Here is a 22886-nt window from a genome sequence, read left to right as displayed (position 1 = left end):
ACAAATTATGATGTTTCAGAAAAGTAGACGAGGATTATGATGCAAACAAAACCATTTGTTCTAGAGGTTTTTTTTTTCACTAGTTCACTGAGAATCAACACGGAATCAAATCAATAACCTATATCGATAAGGGAACCATAATCGCTAAACCCTCATTAATTCCCCTCCTTAAACACAACAGAAACAGAAACAACAAGCAGCACCAACAGTGTTTATCCACCGATCAATGCGCTTTAATTATCGATGAAACTGGTGTAAATGACTGAATGTGCAGAGACAAACCTCATGCATTATAAAGGACGAAATAAACAGCCAAAGGAAACATTCCCAGGATGCATTTGGGACGTTTTCATGTGAACCCCACAGAGTAAAACAAAGACACAGAGGCAGGAGATGAATCTGAGGAGGTGTGTCATCACCATCACAGTGGATATTTAGAGAATTTTTACTCATATTGTCACCAAACAGCAGTAAAAAGAAGTGGTCCGAGTATGACGCCCTGTGGAACACCATAATTAACCTTAGTTTGGATGGATGACCCATAGATAATATGTACAAATTAGGAAGTTTCGGAAAACTAGATGAGGATGTTGATGCAAACAAAACCCCTTATTCTAGAGTTTGTTTTTTTTCACTAGTTCAATGAGAATCAACACAGAATCAAATCAATAACTTGTATCGATAATGGAACCGTATTCGTTGAATCCTCATTAATTCTCCTCCTTAAACACAACAGAAACAGAAACAACAGGCAGCACCAACAGTGTTTATCCACCGATCAATGCGCTTTAATTATTGATGAAACTGGTGTAAACGACTGAATGTGCAGAGACAAACCTCATGCATTATAAAGGACGGAATAAACAGTCAAAAGAAACATTCCCAGGATGCATTTGGGACGTTTTCATGTGAACCTCGCAGAGTAAAACAAAGACACAGAGGTAGGAGATGAATCTGAGGAGGTGTGTCATCACCATCACAGTGGATATTTAGAGAATTTTTACTCATATTGTCACCAAACAGCAGTATCTTCAGAGTAAAAAGAAGTGGTCCAAGTACGATGCCCTGTGGAACACCATAATTAACCTTAGTTTGGATGAATGACTCATGGATAATATGTACAAATTAAGAAGTTTTAGAAAAGTAGATCAGGATTATGATAAAAATAATTAAAAAAAACAGCAGTAAAATGAAGTGGTCCGAGTACGACGCCCTGTGGGACACCGTAATTAACCTTAGTTTGGATGAATGACTCAGATAATATGTACAAAATTGGAAGTTTCAGAAAAGCAGATGAGGATTATGACGCAGTTCTAGAGTTTTTTTTTCTCTAGTTCAATGAGAATCAATAGAGAATCAAATCAATAACTTAACTAAACAAAGGAATAAACAGTCAAAGGAAACATTCCCAGGATGCATTTGGGACGTTTTCATGTGAACCCCACAGAAAAGAAAACAAAGACGCAGAGGCAGGAGATGAATCTGAGAATGTCTTCCCATTTTGTATCCACTCAGGGGTTGTCTTTGTTGTGGTATGAGCGGCGGCCGTGGCGGCGGCGGTAGTGGAGTCGGCATGGGTGTAAACGGCGGCGAGTGTTCCCACGCTCATTAGGTGGATAATTATGCCAGCGCTGCTCCGAGGGGCTGCTGATCCCAGGTCAGAGCGGACCGTCAGCTATTTATAGAACTGACGTGGTCTCGGCCTTTCAGCGGGAACGCCGTTAAAGAACCCCCCTCCTCCACCGCTGCCGCCGTTTCCTCAAAGAAGCGCTGACTTGGGCGCAGTGGAAGCGTGGAACTACACCTCCATTAGACGTCTGAAGGTCTCAGGAGCTGCTCCTCCATAATTACGCTCAATTAAGTCAAAGTCTGCAGCTCGTTTTATTATTGCAGGCAAACAGGAAGGGAAGTTTTATTACGTCCCGAGGCTCAGGTGGAAAAGAAACGTCCATAAAGCAGCGTTTATATCAGAGACTATTAATGACGGTTCAGCCTCTGGAGCCGGTTTGATCCTCTCAAACCTCTGAGTGCAGAAAAAAACCACCCCTCAGCCTTTTAATCCTGTGTTTCCAACCTTTTTGCGTGGTGTTTCCCCTCAGGTGTCACTTCACTGACACCAGTATATTAGCTTCAAATGGAAGAGGAGATAATGAAGCAGAGGAGAAGCCTCCAGAGGCCCAGGGGGTACCGGCTTTGGAACCGTTTCAGAAAAGAACACAGCAACGACAAAGAGGCAATAATGAAGAAACTTTCCTCCAGAGTCCAGTCGTTCTGCAGATGCAGCGACACAGACTTAAGATACGTTCAGAATGCAGACGAATGTGGTCCAAATGGGACCTGGATCTGATCTGTTAAAGACAGTCTGAACAGCACTAATCTGACCCGGACCACTTTCACATGTGGTCCTAAATCTGGCCCAGACCCCTTTCATACGTGGTCCTAAATCTGGCCCAGACCCCTTTCATACGTGGTCCTAAATCTGACCCGGACCCCTTTCATACGTGGTCCTAAATCTGACCCGGACCACTTTCATACGTGGTCCTAAATCTGGCCCAGACTATCATCCAGGTACAAAAAACACAAACTCTGGATCTGAGCCACGTCTGTGTAAAACTGATGAGTGTGTTGTGAAGGTTTTCTTTGGTTTTTTTTTTTTTTTTTTTTTAATATTTAGGTATGTAAGACACATAAATTTTGAACAAACATCAAGATGTAAAAAAAAAACAACAAAAAAAAAAACATTTGAACAAATAAATTTTAAAAAATTACATACATTTAAAGGCGTAAACAGAATAGACAAATAATTGTATTTAAAAAAAACAAACATATCTAACAAAAATAAATAAATCAGTGTTCAGTCTCTTAAAGAATTTTTTTTTAATATGCCAGTGTTTTTTTGTTAAAATAAATTCTAATGATTTAATATATTTTTCAAATTCCATCAGAAAGATTTTAAAATTTGGGTGTGTTTTGGTATATTTATTTTTGTGCATATGAAATTTTCCAAATAAAATGATCAAATTTACAACAAATTCTAAATTGCGAATGTCATGTTTAAAATATGTAATTACATTTTGAGATGTTATAGTTATTTTTTCATTACTTTTAGATATGATATATTTTTCAATTTTGGACCAGAAATTAGAGGAGTGTTCACACAGAAAGAATAAGTGTAGAGTAGTTTCAGGACAAGGACAAAAGTTACACATTTCTTCCACGTCAGAAAATCCAGACAAAATAGTGTTGGAGGTAATATATGTTATGTAAAATCTGGAGACGTAGAATTGTAATTTTGTTTGTAATAGAGTATTTATATGGTAATGGGTGTGTTGTGAAGGTGGCCGTACCTGTGCGTTGTTGGTGACGGCGTCCGCCTGCTGGGCGTTCAGCTCGGACAGGGCGTCGGTGGGTTCCCTCTCACAGGGGTCGTGAACTCCAGGACCACCTGCAACGGACAAACAGGAAAAGGTTTACAGACGAACAAATACAGATAAAAGAGACGACGGCACAGGGTTAAAAGAGTAGATGATGTGTTCAGATATGTAACACAACTTCAACTCTGTAAATTAGAGATAAATGGGGGGGGGGGTGGGGGTGGACAGCATGTGTGCTGTACTTTCTGGACTATAAGCTGCTACTTTTTTCTTGTTTTGAACCCTGCGGCTTACACAGCGACTCAGCTCCAGTATAGATTTATACAGGTTAACGGCCTCCAGGGGGCGCTCTAACAGGAAGAGCAAAAGTAGAGAAAGGAGGAAGAGGTGATGAAGAGGAGGAGTTTGAATCTGAACTTTGAACAATCATTTTACATGTCATGCACAAACCCTCATCATGGAAAACACACGAGGAAATGCAAATGATGCAGCTTTGAAGTTAGAACCAGTCGATGTGTCTAAGAAGGAAATAGAGCTGCAGCACCGAAGTGCCATTGAGCAACAACGGAGGAGAGACGTAGAGGGAGTGTGACGGAGCTGAGGATGTTCAAGTGAAGAACACTGAAGAAGACGACTGCAGTGGTTTAATGAGCAGAAGAAGATGAAGACAGATACGGACTGTTGTGGGTTTGTGAACCAGCCTGTTCCTGACGTTAGACTGACGTTCCAGACACTGTTTGGACAAAAGCAGTGAAGGGATGGAAAGAAATATTTATATAATCTGTCTGTTTACCATCTGTCTGTGGAAATATCTCATGTGACAACGTGGACACCTGCGGCTTATAGTCAGCCACAGCTTATATTCTAGTGCGGCTCATAGCCTGGAAAGTACGGCACACGTTTGTGTTTATGTACTGTATATAACACCAACTACTGGAGGGTGTTTTTATTAGTGTTTGTACGAAGAGTTATTTTTACTCCAGTTACTTCAGGGTGGGAAATTCAGCATGACATTAACCCTTAATTGGGCAAGTGACTATTTCTGGTCATTTCCACAACATTACAGAACAATAGACGCTTTTCCATTGGACTCATGCACAAAACTTTACTGATATTTACTAAATGTTGAAAAAACAGAAGTGCGTAATGTTGGTTTTTCCATTAAATCGCAAATGCAATGATTTCGACTAATGCTAATGTGTTGATGGTGGGCGGGGCTAATAGGCTCAGTATTTGGTGGGCGGGGCTAATAGGCTCAGTATTTGGTGGGCGGGGCTAATAGGCTCAGTATTTGGCTTTTGCGCATAAAAACCAAATGAAAGTAGAACTTCACAAAATGTTCCAAGTTCTACATTATGTAGCGAATGGGTATGATTTTAGTCTTGTGAATTATGATATTTTTCTGCCTATTTGTAAATTACGTTGTTATTCTCATAATATTATGGCTTTATTCTTGATTTTTTTGTTTTTTGTTTTATATTTATTTTATTCAAGAAAGGAAAAACAATATATAATGCGTGTCTTGAATTATTTTTCTTAGTTTAACCACCTGAATCCCCTCCCCCCCACCCTTCCCACGTACATACAAACTACCACTAAACATGAAACAAACAAAAAATTATTATTATTATTATTATTATTATTGAAATATGACGATGTTATCCTCATAATATTATGACTTCATTCTCATAAAACTATGACTCTTTTTGTATTTGACTTCATTCTCATAAAATTTCGGGTTTTATCTTGATATTTCACAACTTTATTCTTGTTGTGACAGGTGTTTTTATTTTCTTATGTGGTCCTAATACGCTGTTGTAACATACAACCTGTAAAACCAGACACTAAAACTCAACTAAAACTAGTCGAATCACGAATCAGAACCTAAAAACACCTGCACATTGACGACTGAACCATGAATATTTTACTCAGATAATCACTGACCTAATGAAAACATCTCATTTCAGGTCCGGATCCTTTTCAGTTACCTTGCCTTTTGTTTAGTTTTATCAACCGTGCATAAAAATCTGAAAATATGTGCGATACAGTTTGTTTTTGACATTTTACTGCTCGGGGATCTTCCTCCAGGGGACGATTGGACTCTGAAACAAACCTCGACTCGCTCTAGTGACTGAAAATAAGTGACAGAAAACCAAAGCCTGAGCATTTGGGAGGTTTGCATTTGTTCCCTCGTCTTGTTTATGTGGCGTTGATGTCACCCTGGATGTGGTGGATTGTGGGTAAACGCCACCGCTCACTGACCTGGGAGGAGGATCCCCGAGGCGATGCATTCAATGACACGTCGCAGGGCTTCGCCGGGTCCCAGCGGGCGGTTACAGGTGGCGATGGCCTTTTCACAGATCAGCTCCAGAGGCTGCGGATCCACCGAGAAAACAAACAAACAAACAAACAAACAAACAGTGCATGGTTACTGGTGAACTGTCAGAATCAGACCCCAGGGTTTTTTTTAACCCTAAAAACCCATAAAACTGAAGAAACGTCCAAATCTTCACAGATTTAAGAACACAGATATGGAACAGATAAAAGGGAGGGATCAGAGTCTAAGGGATCATTACTGTTACTGTAATAAAGCTGACGGTAAGAATAATGATATTATTATTATTATTATTACTATTATTATTAGAATAGAATAGAATAGAATAGAATCTTTATTGTCATTATGCGAGGCACAATGAAATTTCGTCCATTTACATTGACTAGTAAATATACAGATATAATATGATTGTATCAGTGTTACAATTATTATTTAATATATGATATGATATATTGGTGATAGTAATAAAAACAACATTATTGTTGGTTTAATTGTAATTGATGGTATAATATATATTTAACATAAGTAACAGTAAAGCTGGAATAATAGATGGTGTATATTTGTATATGTGTGTATATGTGTATACTGTATAAATGTATGTATGTACTGTATGTATTTTTACTATTGTTACCATTGATACTATTGTTATTATTGTAACTATTGATACTATTTTTTACTGTTGTTACTATTGATATTATTGAACTATTGATACTATTATTACTGTTGTTACTATTTTTTACTATTGTAACTATTGTTATTGTCATTTCTATTGATATTATTGATACTATTGTTATTATGGTAACTATTGATACTCTTTCTACTATTGTTACTATTGTAACTTTTGTTACTATTTTTTTTGCTATTTATACTACTGTTACTACTGTAACTATTGTTACTATTATAACTATTGTTATTCTTGTAACTATTTTATTATTGTTTCTATTGATACTATTGTAACTATTGATAATACTGATATTATTTTTTACTATTGCTACTATTGATAATATTATTATTGTTTCTATTGATACTATTGTAACTATTGTTACTATTGATACTATCGTTATTATTGTTACTATTGATACTATTATAACTATTGTTACTGTTGATACTATTGTTATTATTGTTACTATTTATACTGTTTTTACTACTGATACTATTGTTACTATTGTAACTATTGTTATTCTTGTAATTATTTTATTATTGTTTCTATTGATACTGTTGTAACTATTGATAATACTGATATTTTTTTTTTACTATTGTTACTATTGATACTATTTTTATTATTGTTTCTATTGATACTATTGTAACTATTGTTACTATTGTTACTATTTTTATTATTGTTTCTATTGATACTATTGTAACTATTGTTACTATTGTTACTATTGATACAATTGTTATTATTGGTTCTATTGGTACTATTGTTATTACTGATACTGTTTTTACCACTGATACTACTGATATCATTTTTTACTATTGTTACTATTGATACTATTGTTATTATTGATACTATTATTACTATTGATACTATTTTTACTATTGTTACTATTTTTGTAACTATTGTTACTGTGCTTGTTTTTGTTGTTGTCATGTCTGAGGCCAACAGTAAACAGTGTTTCCATGGTTACAAAGGGGCAGAAGTGGGCGTGGTCATGTGCAGTGTCACATACCCATCCCTTCAGAGGCTGCCACACAGGAAGTCTGTTACACATGTCTCTGAGAATCCTCAAAACGATGACGCAGGACTTCAGATCTGCGACTCTGGCCTGAGGGACGAAAGACCACAGTTAGAGACCACGTCAGCAGAATCTGAACAACAACAAAAAACAAATGTGACACATCCAGGAGTCAGCAACATCTGCAGACGACACCACCGCAAACACAAAAGTACAGAGGAAGGAGGGAGGAGCTACCAGGGCAGAGGGAGGAGCTACCAGACCAGAGGGAGGAGCTGCCAGACCAGAGGGAGGAGCTGCCAGACCAGTGACTAAAGCTGGTCCAAAAACAGGACAGAGGGGCTAAACATTCAAACCAGACGTAGATGAATGTTATGAAGCAGGTTTGGGTCGATTTTCAACATAAATATTTACTGAGATAAAACAAACTATTTTTCACATGAAACATATTTTTATTTTCCACTCATACATAAATCCGCGTGTAACACAGACACCAGGTTTCTATAATGAACTCCTGTGTCTTTTTCTTTCAGGATTCTTTTTCCAATACTCACACTATTACATAAGACAAATCCACAGATAACTCAGTGATATCGGAGTTTTCCCCTGAAACTAAAACTGTTCAGTATTCAAACAGTGCGTCGATGATTCTGCAGCAATGATTACCCCGACGGAACCAAAGGGAAAAGGACACGGAGAATACACACTACTGTTTTTTCAAATATCTTTTTATTCTCTCATGTACGGAAGAGGATTAGGGCCGCTGGGAAAAAAAATATTAAGGTCCAATATATGTTTTTTTTTATTATTCTGAGAAAAAAAGTCAGAATTCTAGCCTTTTTTCCAAATAATTCTGGCTTTTTGTCTCTAAATCAAAAACTTTTGCTTTGAAGTTCAACTGAATGTGATGGGTGGGATCAAAATGCAAAACTTTTCTACTAACAAACGATTTTGACCCAGAAGTAAATACCACTTGAACTTGAAAGCAAAACTTTTTGATTTGCAAAAGATTTAGAAGGTGCAAAACCCTTGGACTTAAAAAACAAAACTTTGAAAATGATAAAACATTTTGTCTGCAAGTTGAAATTTCAGATCTGAAACGAAAGAAAATGAAAACACAATTGATTTTGCTAAGCTTAAAATTTTTAAACCTTCTTATTTATTTATTTATTTATTTATTTATTTAACCAGGAAGTCCCATTAAGATTAGGAATCTCTTTTGCAAGGGAGACCAGGCCAAGGTATCAGCCATCCAAAGTCCAAACAACAGAAAACACTTCCATGACACACAATTAACAATAAAACACAATGACAACTATTCAACCATATTTGACTCAAGAAAAACAGTGACATTCCTCCTTCACTGTATTCTCGATGATACGTTTAAAATCATTAACAGAGATGAATGTGCGCATTTTTGTTTTCAAATCTTCATTTTTTGTTTCAAAACTATATTTTTTGTTTGCCTTTTTGTCCCTTTGCTTGAATAACAAGGACACAAAATTATCTCCATTGATTAATAGATGTCATTTCTTTTTTTTTTTATCCATTTGTCGACATTATTTTCATTATTTCCATCTATTTTTGTCTAAATGTCTAATGTTTGTATATCTTATTTAGAAACAAACCTACAGGTACCTTTTGACAGAGAATGTGTCATTAGTTTACATTATATTAACTCTTAATCAGCCCTGAGTATTGGAAAGAGGAGTTGATCACATTATTGATCTAGTTTTTTTTTTTTTGGTTTGTCTGTTTTTTTTACTTCTTTTTTGGGGGGTTTAATAGGTTTGTAGGTTTGTTGTATAATTTGTTAGTATATATTGCGTCTGTGTGGTTCCTTATGTATAAGTGCATGTTTATGTAAATGTATAATTTGAAATAATTTAAAAAAAGAAACAAAACCTACAGGACTTGAAAGGGTCTCTGTGACTGAACTCTGTTTCTGAACAATGTAAAAGGAAGAGACGGGATAAAGATGATGATGAAGACGCGAAAACCAATTACAAAGGACACTTCAATTTGCACCAGACGACAATTCAGTGAAATTAAATAGATGATTTAATTCTGCGCTCTGAGACGAGCTGGACGGAGCAGATGATGTTATTAGTCTGCAGGTCTGGATCTGATCACACCCATCGTCCTTCACTCTGACGATGCTTGGCGTTTCCTCGTCCTTCCTGCGGGGGGTGTGGGTGGGGTGGGGGAGGGGCTTCACCCGACCTTGACTCCAGTGGAATAACAGTGGTGGGTTCAGTACAGTTAAAGCTGATGCTCCGTCCTCTTCTTCTTTATTCTGGTCCTGTTGTCGTTTTGACACGTCCATCTCCTGTGGTGTTCGTTCTGTTGGTGTTTGCACAGTTCACTGCTGGACTGAACAAGCCGTCAGCGGAACCAACGTGAACACTGAGCTTTTACAGAAACACTTTAAAGAAACTGAGCGACTGTGGATGACGACTGGACTCAGACTGGTTCTGCAGTTGGTTTTACACTGGAAAAAATCTAAATCTCACCCAGTGTATGTTTGTCATTTCTATTCAACAAGATCATTTTCACTTGGTCCATTGGCAGATTTCTTTTTTGCTTGAATTAAGCAAAAAATCTTGAATTACGATAAAAAATTTTGAATTAAGCAAAAAAAAAAAAAAAACAACAACAACCTTGAGTTAAGCAAAAAAAATATTGAATTATGCAAAAAATGTTGAACTAAACAAAAAAAATCTCAAAGTAAGCAAAAAAATCTTGAATTAAGCCATAAAAAGGTTGAATTAAGCAAAAAAAATTCTTGAATTAAGCAAAAAAATCTTGGATTAAGCAAAAAAATCTTGAATTAAGCATAAAAAAATCTTGAATTAAGACAAAAATCTTGAATTAAGCATAAAAAAATCTTGAATTAAGACAAAAATCTTGAATTAAGCAAAAAAAAAAAAAAATCTTGAATTAAGACAAAAATCTTGAATTAAGCAAAAATAAAACCTTGACTTAAGCAAAATAAATCTTGAATTAAGCAAATTATCTTGAATTAAGCCAAAAATCTTGAATTAAGCCAAACAAAGGTTGAATTCAGCCAAAAAAAAAAAAAAAAAATCTTAAATTAAGCAAAAAAAACTTGAATTAATAAAAAAAAAAATCTTGAATTAAGCAAAAAAGAAATCTTGAATTAAGCATGAAAAATCCTGAATTACGCAAAAAATATTGAATTAAGCAAAAAAAGGTTGAATTAAGCAAGAAAAAAAATCTTGAATTAAGCAAAAAGTCTTGAATTAAGCAAAATAAATCTTGAATTAAGCAAAAAAACAAAAACAAACGTTGAATGAAACCAAAAAAAAATCTGCCTTTGGAACAGGTGAAAATGATCTTGTTCAGATTTGTTGAACTCAGATTTTCCAGATCTATTGTCTCTAAATCAGTTCTTCTATCTCGTAAAGTTCCTCTTCAGGTGATTCTGTCTGATTTTTAAGTCTGATCAGATATTTGGACTAGAAATGAGAAAAAAATACACTTTGTCAGATTTAGATTTTTTCCGTGTTGTAAAAGCAGCGTCTATTTGATCCATGTCCTGTGAAGAAGTAACACTGAGACTTTATTACTCATGGTCTTCACTTCATCTGGATCTGAATGTTCCAGAATTCAAGGCCACAACTGGTGAACAGACACTGGTTTTCATTTGGAAGAACTGAAGGTTCATTTCTTTTAATTATTCAACAGAAATAAGGTCAACAGGAGGAATTCACCAGAAGACAACAGGAGGGTTATCTTTAGCCCCGCCCCCTTCAATTAGCAGCCTGTTCTAAACAACTTTTCATTATTATTATTATTATTATTATTATTATTATTATTATTATTATTATTATTCTGGGCAGGTCCTCCTATTGCCCCCCCCCCCCCCCCCGACCATGTGCTCAAACAGAGCTTTGCCTTTGTCGTCCTCTGGGAGGCGCTGTCTCACTCCCAGCAGGAAAACTACAGTATCCACCCGTTCTTTTCTTCTGCCATCAGACGTTTAAATGCCAGTGACAGTGTGCAGTGAAGGGAGTATTCTGTTCATTTAAAGGTGTCGGTTTCATCTGTTTCTTCTACTGCTGGACCCTTCATCTGTCCTGCGGAGGGAAATGAACTCAGCATGTTTTCATCTAGTTTCAGGGGATCGGACACACACTGCAGAGTTCTCCATGTATCTCAGAGCAGCGACACTTCCATGGACTCCTGTTGTCAAAGAAATATGCACCATCTTCTGGGTCATGGAGGGGTCAATAGTTCCAAACACTGAGTGCAATGCCGTCGAAACACATTCATTTCCATTACAGCTAATCTATCAACTCCAGTGCTAAGTTAATAAGATATGGTCATCTTTCAAATTATCGAGTGTGTTTCCTGTATTAGCGGACATTCATGTTGTAAATTCAGATGTCTTTGGTTATGGTTTGTACAAATTTATGTCTTAAACAACTGTTCCATTCGATTGTCAGCTGTAGTCCTACAGTTCGCTAGCTGACTTGGACAGCTGTTGAGATTTAACCACTATAAGCACAAATTATGGAGTTGTTACGATAAGGTAACGTCAGTGCAAATGTTGTTCTCAGTGGGTTTTATTTTAGTTGTTTGTTGAACCTGGTGGTGTTGGGTTCAGTTTGTCAGCTGAGGTCATGTGATCATTAGGAGGACAGTTACTGTAGAGCTGAGCTCTGACAAATAAAAGTTATAAATAAAGTAAAGTTATTATTCATTAGTTAAAGGAAGCAAAACTTCTGTAACTTCATGTCTGTAAGATCCGACTCATCCTATACGAATTCTGTTGAGTGTGAGTTTGATAATGTTGAGTTTTTAATCAGTTCAGCGGTCCGTGCTAATGCTAACATGCTAAGTTAGCCTGTATGCTATCCTGTGGTTAATGCCTTATTGTGTTTGTGCTAACGCTAACATGCTGAGTTAGCCACTATGCTATCCTGTGGTTATTGTCGTATTGTGCGTGTTCTCAGAGCAGAGCTGGGCAGACACACAGTGTTCACAGATAAACACTGTTTTCTGATTGGACCACAGTCCTAGAAGAGGAAAACTGAAAAATGGTAAATTCTATATCTCCGTACCAGTACAATTACAGAATGAATGAACTTGTAAAGTTAGCACCACTCATGTAAGTAGCCTATCCTAGCTAACACCAACTTTTCCTCCCAAAATGTCAGTTTTCCCAGTATTACAGTCAGTCCTTTCAGTGGTCGACCCCACTACGCAAAAGTAGAACACACACAACAGTACACACAGCAGTGACACAACGGTTGTGTGTGGTTTATTTTCAGATTTACCACGATCACTGCTGTCTGTCCCATGAAATAACATGGGAGCGCTTAGTTTGTTTGGAACTATTCAGGCTGACATAAACCATGTGATCAGTGGAGCCTTAGACAAATTTTACTGATCCACAAGACACATTACGTGGTCACAATAATTCGGTTTTGTACAAAAACACAAAAAAGAAAAAAGAAAAAGGAAAGTATGTGTGAACGGATAAAAGCAATAAACAATATAAATAGAATGAACTACCCATCCATCCATCCATCCTCTCCCTCTTATCCGGGGCCGGGTCACGGAGGCAACAGTCTAAGCAGGGATTCCCAAACTCCTCCCTCTCCCCAGACTCCTCCCTCTCCTCAGACTCCTCCTCCAGCTCTTCCAGGTGGACCCCAGGCGTTCCCAGTCCAGCCCACAGACATAGTCTCTCCAGCGTGTCCTAGGTCTTCCCCGGGGTCTCCTCCCGGTGGGACATGCCCAGAACACCTCCCCAGGGAGGAGTCCAGGAGGATCTGAAACAGATGTCTGATCCACCTCAGCTGGTTCCTCTGGATGTGGAGGAGCAGCGGCTCTACTCTGAGTTCCTCCCTGGTGACTGAGCTCCTCCCCCTATCCCTAAGGGTGCGCCCAGCCACCCTGCGGAGGAAACTCATTTGGACCGCTTGTATCTGGGATCTTGTCCTTTTGGTCCTGACCCAAAGCTCGTGACCACAGGTGAGGGTAGGAATGTAGATTGACTGGTAAATCCAGAGCTTCTCCTCTTGGCTCAGCTCCTTCTGAACCACAACAGACTGATGCAGCGACTGCATCACTGCAGACACTGGACCAATCCATCTGTCAATCATATGTTCCATCCTTCCCTCACTCGTGAACCAGACCCCAGATACTTAAATTCCTCCACTTTGGGCAAGGCCTAGGATAAACTAATAAAGCAGAAAAAATCCAACTTTTGCATGCGTCCAAACCCCTGGTCGGACTTTTTGCGTCCACTCACCTGGAACCACTTGGCGTGACGAAGCGCCGCCAATGCCACCAGGCACTTCTGCCGGTCCAGGACATCCTCCTCTTTCTCCTCCTCCTCCTCGACGTCATCTTTGTCCTGCCTCCTCTGCTTCCCCTCCTCTTGATCGCCCTCTTCTGGAGAGAGGAAGAGGATGAGACGATGGTTGGACCTCCCACTCCCACTCCGACCCTCGGACAGTGTTAGCAGACCCACTGATCTGACCCAGTGAGCTACCAAGGGGGGAATTTGACAGATTGGGTGGATTTTCTGGGGGGTGGGGTTTCTCATGCACAAGGGTCGGTCGTAACGTAGACGTGCATGCTGCCCGCCGCAGTCTCACTGTAGATGCAGATCAGTGGCTGAAGGTGATGGAAGACGCCAGATTAGTGTGTTATCGAGGACAGAGGACGCAGGACGAAAATGAGAGCATGGCGTTTAGGAGGCGATGGAACCACCAGAGACCAGGTCAGATTAAAACCAGGTCAGATTAAAACCAGATCAGATTAAAACAGAAGTTGGTCACAGTAGCTGGGTTTCCATTACAGTTTTCTGCAAAATAAAAGTGATATTTCTACGATTTGGCCAAAGTACTTTGTGAGTCTGGTTTCGACCGTCTCTATGTGTAAAATAATAATAAACAACAACTAGCGGCATTGTACCCGTGGTGCCATTGTACGATAGCATGAGAGGCTAAAATCTCCCAGTATACCTGACAACATTTGAATACAGACATAAAATTGTGCCCAGTAGATGGTCAGGTCATGTTTCTATTCTTTTGGCGGCAATCGGGCCTGTAAAGGCTGAGGAAAACCCGTACAAACGCCCTCCTGCGCTGCTACATCGATCGGACGGAAACAGAACGTGCATTATAGTAGGATACATCACACTTGTATAGCGCTTTTTTGGACACTCAAAGACGCTTCACAAACAAACACAACAAAAAGAACAGAATAAAAAAAGAGGCTCAAGAAAATGCAAGTCTTAACAGATGACTTTTGTGTAGTGATCTGAAGTTTTGTAACGAGTCTGAGTGTAAAGTGTCATGAGATAGCTTTTGTTAAGAATTTGCGTTATATATGAATAAAATTTGATTGATTGATTTCTACTTGTAGGTGTTTCCATTGAACAGTGTTTGTCTTCTGCTGTGTGGTTCTAGTCCAGTCCCGTCTGTCCACACGTGTTCATTGTGGTCCAGTCCTGTCTAGTTGTGTTCCGGTTCTAGTTTAAGGTTTGGACCTGGTGTGGTCTGTTTAGACCTGGTGTGGTCTGTTTAGACCTGGTGTCGTCTTTTTGGACCGTTTCTGTCTCAACACCATGTTGTCTTTGTTCTGACCAAAACAATGCAGCGTACATGTGATGTCATCGCGCATGTGCAACGAAGGCGGAATCGATAAACAGAATCGTTAAGCAGAGAAACGATTCCAAGGAATCGAGCTACTGGGATCCGGTTCTCAAAAAGAACCGGTTCTGGATTCCCATCCCTATCCACAACGTTTACCTTTCATGGGGCTCACAGTGGATAGCGGCGCCCCCTGCTGAGGGTCATGGAAACCCAGTTACTGATGCGTTAATTCTGGCTCAGGAACGCCTGAGGTTCAACGGCGGCTCTGGCTGTTTTCGTTAGCGCCATGCTAGTATTCTCAGTCTTGCGATGTGGGTCAGATGTTTATGTTTGACTAAAAACTCCCCACGTCGGGCTCCTGTGGGAGGATTCCACCCATGACCGGAGGCCGAGCCATGGGAGGAGGACAGAAGAAGAGCGACAGCAGAAGAAGAACAACAGAAGATGACAAAAGGCCACATAAACATCTGAGAGCGAGAACGCCACCCTGGAAAGAAAGTGAAGGCTGTCGGTTCTCAGGACAAGCTAAAGGGAAACCCACTGTGGAAACGCCCACTGTGGAAACGCCCACTGTGGAACCGCCCACTGTGGACGAACAGAGGGAACAGACCGCCGACTCCAACCCACTGACTGGGACCGGACCCACAACGGGCCGGGTCCTGGTTCTGCTTCGACAAGTTAGCTCCTGTTAACCCTTTCATGCATGAATTATATGAACCTTAGGGAAGATTTGAATGTTTTTATCCGTCTTTAGGCCTGAAAAAAAAAAAACAATGCAATTGAATTTTTTTTAATGAACCTATTTTTCATGGAGTTCCATAAAAGTCCACATGGGCCTGATTTACTAAGATCGCAAAGAGCAGGCGCTAATGTGCTTGCTCGTGCTAAAAAATGTGTGTGCTATTGATTAGTGTCACAGGTGATCAGCTAAGATTACATGTGCAATAAAGCCGTAATACTACCAGAATAATGTCGTAGTTTCAAAACAAGCGGGAAAAATATAATTAATGAGAATAAAGCCGATTACAAAAAAAGAGTCATAATTTTACCAGAATAAAGCTATAACATTACGAGAATAATGTCATAATTTAAAAACGGGCGGGAAAAATATCGTAATTTACTAGAATACAGTCGTACCCACTTGTTACATAAAACTGTGAACATTCTGTGAGGTTCTACTTTCATCTGGGGTTTACACACAAAGGCCAAATACTGAGACTATTAGCCCCGCCCACCAAATACTAAGCCTATTAGCCCCACCCACCAAATACTGAGCCTATTAGCCCCACCCACCATCAACAGCCTTAGTTAAAGGACTTTGAAGACAGTTCATACACGTTTGGGTTTGTTTCGTCGTAAGAACTGAACAGATTTGGAGTAAATATCCTCTTTTGTGGAGGAGGAACTGACTGGAAGGAAGTGGTCGGCTGGAAACTCTATCGCACTATTGTGAATTTATTTTCAAAATATTCCGATTTTAATCTAATAAAAGTACTACATTATTTTGTTAAATTATGAGGTTTTTTTTTATAACTATGACTTTATTCTCCTAAAAGTACTACATTATTTTTGTTAAATTTTGTCTTTTTTTTTAAAACTACGACTTTTCTCATAATATTATGGCTTTATTGTCGAAATATTGCGACTCTATTCTCGTAGTGTTTTTATTTTTCTGATGTGTCCCTGAAACGCAGTCGTAAATATCAGAGCAACTACAGAAACAGTCTGATTCTTGGTGTGTTTTCAACATTTCTGAACCATTTGTCTTAAATAAGCAGAACCCAGATGTTCTTTTATCGGAACTGTAGCTCCGTGTTATCGGTTCTACTCGTCTGTGGCGGTTCTGGACGCTCTCGCTCGTCCATATGCGATCTGTGTTCCAGGTGGAGCAGATACTAAATGTTGATAAATGCTCCATCAGGCTGGAATCAGAGTCATTACGCTGTGGAACGTCCACACTTTAAATCATCGCTACTTTCTGCGACGCTGACAGTAACGCTGACGCAGAGCATTAAAGATGGGGGGTGGGGGGGGCGTGGCTCGGCGGTCTGTTGCCATAGAGACCGTGGTGGAAGCTGAACAGGATGAAAGAGGTGGAAGACAAACGGAGGAAGCAGACAGGACCAGTGTCTGTCCTCCTATAGACCACAGACGAACACCTGCATGTCCTGCCCCGAGGACTTCTGGGTAATCTGAGGATGGAAAACTGTGTGTATGTGTAAGTGTGTGTATGTGTGTGTGTGTGTCTGTGTGTCTTCTATGTGTGTGTGTATGTGTGTGTCTTCTATGTGTGTGTGTGTGTGTGTTTGTGTGTGTAGGTGTGTGTGTGTGTTTGTGTGTGTAGGTGTGTGTGTGTCTGTGTGTCTTCTATGTGTGTGTGTGTGTGTTTGTGTGTGTAGGTGTGTGTGTGTGTGTAGGTGTGTGTGTGTGTGTGTTTGTGTGTGTAGGTGTGTGTTTGTGTGTGTAGGTGTGTGTGTGTCTGTGTGTCTTCTATGTGTGTGTGTGTGTGTGTGTGTTTGTGTGTGTAGGTGTGTGTGTGTGTGTGTGTCTGTGTCTTCTATGTGTGTGTGTGTGTGTGTGTGTGTCTGTGTCTTCTATGTGTGTGTGTGTGTGTGTGTGTGTGTGTTTGTGTGTGTGTGTCTGTGTGTTTTCTGTGTGTGTGTGTGTGTGTGTTTGTGTGTGTAGGTGTGTGTGTGTCTATGTGTCTTCTGTGTGTGTGTGTGTGTCTTCTATGTGTGTTTGTGTGTGTGTGTGTTTTCTATGTGTGTTTGTGTCTTCTATGTGTGTGTGTGTGTGTGTGTCTTCTATGTGTGTGTGTGTGTGTGTGTGTGTGTGTGTCTTCTATGTGTGTGTGTGTGTGTGTGTCTTCTGTGTGTGTGTGTTTGTGTGTGTGTGTCTTCTATGTGTGTGTGTGTTAGTGTGTGTGTCTTCTATGTGTGTGTGTGTTAGTGTGTGTGTCTTCTATGTGTGTGTGTGTGTGTGTGTGTGTGTGTGTGTGTCTTCTGTGTGTGTGTGTTTGTGTGTGTGTCTTCTATGTGTGTGTGTGTTAGTGTGTGTGTGTCTTCTATGTGTTTGTGTGTGTGTTTTCGGGGACACTCCTTCAAACCCTGTTGGACATCATATCTGTATCCCACTGATCCGGACTGGACCAGGTCAGGACCAGGTTCCCAGGGGGCGGGGCATGAAGGAGCCGTCACTCAGAGGTCAGACTACATACAGATAAGAACAGCCCCCCCACCCACCCCCCCCGACACCATCATCTTAATAGAATCTCAATTAGTGACCAGGACGTCACATTAATTCCATTACCACCAGTTTTACTGCATGAAATTATGGGATGTCAGTCTGAGCCAATAGAAATTGATGGACAGACAGGGGGGTCAGCCCCAGGTTTAAAGCAGTGGTCTGGACAGGGGGCTGATGGGTAATGTAGTCGTTTTAGTCTGACAGTGGACCAGAATTTCATGGTGACCCACAAAGAAGTCCAGTCTACGGGGGTGGGGGTGGGGGGGGGGGGGGGGGGGGCTGATTGGTTTGTCGGGAAAGCCCCTTGTACCCGGGGGTTCCTGCTGCTGGGTGGGGGGGCGCCTCATCGGCAGCGGGGGGGCCGAAGGTCAGTCCACGGCGAGTGCCCACCTGCGGAACTACGGCAACAAAACCAACAGTGAGTGAGGAGAGGTCAGCGGAAGGTCAACGATGGCAGACAGGAAGTGCAAAACCATGACTGAGGCATTTTAGAAACAATTTAAACCAAACGAACCAAAGAAATGAGATTTAACCCATTATATCAAACTATATTCTGACATTAGTCCTTATTGTTTTGTATCCCAGACCCCTGTTAGAAAAGAAACACCTGGATTCAACGTGTCCACATACTTTTGTCCATATGGTGTATTTATCTCTGTAAACATATATATATATATTATCCATAACTCTGATTTTAAATGTTCTTCTTCTACATCCCTAAAATATTTTTCTTGCTCTGACTGTAAATAATATTTTTCTTTACCACATCTAACCATCTACTTTCTTCACATCTGACTGAGGAAGAAAAATCTCCCATTAAACTTTAAGGAAATATTGATGTTTCTAAACTACATGGACATAAATATTGGGACACATCATGTCTACAGCTGTAAGGTGTCCTTGAAACATCAATATTAATAATCAATATGATATCTATCCCATAATATAAAACTATATTCTTACATTAGTCACTATTGTTTTGTATCCCAGACCCGTTAGAAAAGAAACACCTGGATTCAACGTGTCCACATACTTTTGTCCACATACTTTTGTCCATAATGCCAGTTCATATTTTTACCGTTAATGTTTAATTTCTCTCGTGTGCGAACAGATCGTCGGACGTCGTTCACGGCTCACTAACTCATCCAGCTGTAAACTGAAATGATGAGCTGAGCCTGAGGACAGGTTTTCGTTTGTGTTTAAATCTGTCAAAAACGCTGACGTGCGTTCGTGTTCATCAGCAAATCAACCTGTCCGTCAGCCGATAAAACGTCCTGTGGTCACTGTGCTTCCACCACAGACAGACGGACGGACGGACAGATGGACAGACGGACGGACGCAGGTATTTATGGGCGTCCACGGTGTGAAAACACAGCGGACCGGAGGAAAAGGCCGGCCTGGTTTGTGCTGACATCATGTTGAACCTGAAGGAAAATGGATTTGTTCTCCCCCGTCGGACACAATCCATTTTTCCACCTTGTGTGATGCCTCAGTTCAGTATTTTCCCACTGGGTTTGGGACCGTGAACGCCTCGGCTCTTCACTTCTGACTTCTCGCTTTCATTCATTTTTCATTTGGTTCCCAGTTTGTGCAGGAAACGAACGGAGGGGTTTGACTGAAGCAGAAGCCTGGACTTCTACAGCGTAAGTCTGATCTGCTGAAGGCGGTGGTTTAGTCCAGAGTATACGACGGAATATGACGTTTAATTATTTTTCAGTCAGTAATTGCGTATACCCACTTTTAAATCCCCCCCGATTCGCACCATTCAGTCGTATTTTTTCCCCTCGGACAGTGAAGCCATGACCCGCCCTACTCTGCCTCTAATTGGCTAGTACTCACTGCCTTCACTGATTAGATTGGTTAACTTTAGACATGAGGACTGATGAGCCAATCAGAGGCAGAGTAGGCTAACATTATGAAAGGCTAATGTTATGAAAGCCCAACTTATGAAAGGCTAACGGTATGAAAGTTACGAAAGGCTAATGTTATGAAGGGCTAATGTTATTAAAGGCTAACGTTATGAAAGGCTAACATAATGAAAGGCTAATGTTATGAAAGTTATGAAAGGCTAATGTTATGAAAGGCTAACGTTATGAAAGGCTAACGTTATGAAAGTTATGAAAGGCTAATGTTAGGACAGGCTAACATTATGAAAGGCTAATGTTATGAAAGGCCAATGTATGAAAGGCTAACGGTATGAAAGTTATGAAAGGCTAATGTTATGAAGAGCTAACGTTATTAAAGGCTAACGTTATGAAAGTTATGAAAGGCTAATGGTATGAAAGGTTAACATTTTGAAAGGCTGTTATGAAAGTTATGAAAGGCTAATGTTATGAAAGGCTAACATTTTGAAAGTTATGAAAGGCTAATGTTACGAAAGGCTAACGGTATGAAAGGCTAATGTTATGAAAGCTATGAAAGGCTAATGGTATGAAAGGCTACCATTGTGAAAGTTATGAAAGGCTCACAGTATGAAAGGCTAACATTATGAAAGGCTAACGTTATGAATGTTGAATCCATTTCCATTCATGCAGCTGTCATGATCATGTCATCATCAAGTCATGATAATTTCATAATAGTGAACAAATACTACTGATGGATTTTTGGGTAAACTAGAGTAGTCAACTACCTAAAAAAAAAAAAAAAAAAGCAAAAATTTAGAGTACACCCCCTTCTCCAGGGACCACTACACCACTGTTAAAGGGACTTTGAATGAAATTCAAGCAATTTAGTTTCCTTTTTTTTTTTTTTTTTTTTTTAAATGTTATTATGGTTTTGGATGGGTGATTATAACAAGTACTTGTCTGTATTTTTTTCTTTATAGTTCGGAGACACACACACCTGCAGTGTCCGAGACAATATGTCACATCTGCTGTTTCCTGTTTAATAATGATAGAAATGTTCGTATTTAATGTGATACTTCACTGTAATTTGCTCATTTTGTTTAAAAAAAACCCCAATTATTTCAATACACTCAACACGTCTTTAACTCAGTGGAACATTTCAATACATAGTAAGAATTTATTGGTAAATGTGTTTTGTTTTGTTTTTTTTTTTTGTGGGGGTGGGCTGTTACTTTGCTGTTGTGTTCCAGGTGAGTTAATCTGATTTATTGTAATCAGATTATCCTGTTTATATGATCAATAATAATCTGATTACTCTATAAATCCAGTACTGATCAGAGTTTTTAGTGTGGATGGTTCTCACTGATTCAGTCTCTACCGGATCAGTCTGTTTCTACCCTTGAATGCCCCGCCCCCCCCCTTAAATCTGGACTGCTGACTCCTCCCCCCTGATCTGTGATGGAGGACGATGTGAGGCGACACCTGACACTGACGTCTCCTTTTTCACCTCCCATCGCCACACTTCCCGGGTGGAATCAGTCCTCAGCCACCATCTGCCGTTTCCACTGACCCAGATCCATATCACCCCCCCCATCCACCCCCCCCCCATCCACCCCCACCTCCACCACCTCCTCCTGTTTGTTTCCCGTTTCTGTCTCCTGTTTCAGTACTTCTATACCTCCGTTCCTTCCTGTAAGTCCCGCCCCCGTCTCCATAGTTACATAAAGGTCAAATACATCATCCTGAGCAGAAGGTGCTGCAGGGGGCGGGGTTAGGGGGCGGAGCTGTGGGAAAAGGCGGGGTCTTACCTGAATCCGTGGCGCCGCGGTCATCCCTCATGGCTAAAGAGGACAGGGTGACCTTCAGGGTCAGGCGGGGGTCTGTGGTCCTGCAGACCCGGATCGCAGCCTCGGGGACGCAGGAGTGGACCTCATACCTGTCATCTGTCATCGTCTGTAAACGAAGGGGCGTCAACCGTTAAGTAAGAGTGTGATGTCACATGTATGGACAGATATGGACAGATATGAACGAGACGACGAGCATGGACGCAAACACACACACAGATACACAAACACACACACAAACACACACATGCACAGATACACAAACACACTAACGCACAAACACACACAGATACGCAAACACACACACAACCACAGAAACACCCAAACTACCACACAAACACACAAACACACAGATACAGGAACGCACAAGTACATAAACACATGCACAGATACACAAACAAACACACACTGAACCAGTGTTGTTGTTTTTTTTCACTAAACCCACAGAATGAACCAGGTCTAAACTCATGTACAAACAAACACTACTGGATTAAACAGTTAAACGTTTATATCTGTATATTTATAAAAACATGTTTAACTGGAGCGTCACCGTCAAGAAGTCTGAATTAGTCCAAAAAAAAAAAAAAAAAAAAAAAAACTGACTTAAATATCTTTTCTTTTTTAAGACACTATTAGATCACATCAGATCAGATCAGATTAAACACTGTTTAAACACATATTATCAGAATTAGAAGATAAAAAATAAATAAGATAATAATAATAATAATAATAATAATAATAATAATAATAATAATAATAATAATAATAATAATAATATGATGATGATGATGATGATGATGATGAAGCAGATGGAATCTGTTGGAATCCAGGGGTTGAGTCGGTTTCATTCACAGGCTTTTATTGATCTGTTATTGATCTGCATCTGAACCGTTCACGGCTTTCTGTAAAACCACTGCAGTCAGATCAATAATGATG

At 39.8% G+C, this 22886-nt stretch overlaps 1 protein-coding gene across 2 annotated transcripts in view; it reads right to left on the bottom strand.

Moving 5' to 3' along the window:
* The window catches only part of LOC115425288 (spermatid perinuclear RNA-binding protein-like), a 57874-nt gene that overhangs the window by 17341 nt on the left and 17647 nt on the right, over positions 1 to 22886 (bottom strand). For both annotated transcript variants that reach the window (XM_030142722.1, XM_030142723.1), the window contains exons 4-8: positions 21915 to 22059; positions 13666 to 13808; positions 7377 to 7472; positions 5637 to 5748; positions 3348 to 3445 (exon numbers count right to left, since the gene is read on the bottom strand). In XM_030142722.1, coding sequence (XP_029998582.1) covers positions 3348 to 3445; positions 5637 to 5748; positions 7377 to 7472; positions 13666 to 13808; positions 21915 to 22059 — 594 coding nt within the window. The remainder of the gene's footprint in view (positions 1 to 3347; positions 3446 to 5636; positions 5749 to 7376; positions 7473 to 13665; positions 13809 to 21914; positions 22060 to 22886) is intronic.

The sequence above is a fragment of the Sphaeramia orbicularis genome, chromosome 9, assembly GCF_902148855.1.
Source record: "Sphaeramia orbicularis chromosome 9, fSphaOr1.1, whole genome shotgun sequence".
Taxonomy (NCBI): Eukaryota; Metazoa; Chordata; class Actinopteri; order Kurtiformes; family Apogonidae; genus Sphaeramia; species Sphaeramia orbicularis.
Note: the sequence above shows the minus strand (reverse complement) of the source record. Positions and strands in the feature narration are given on the sequence as shown.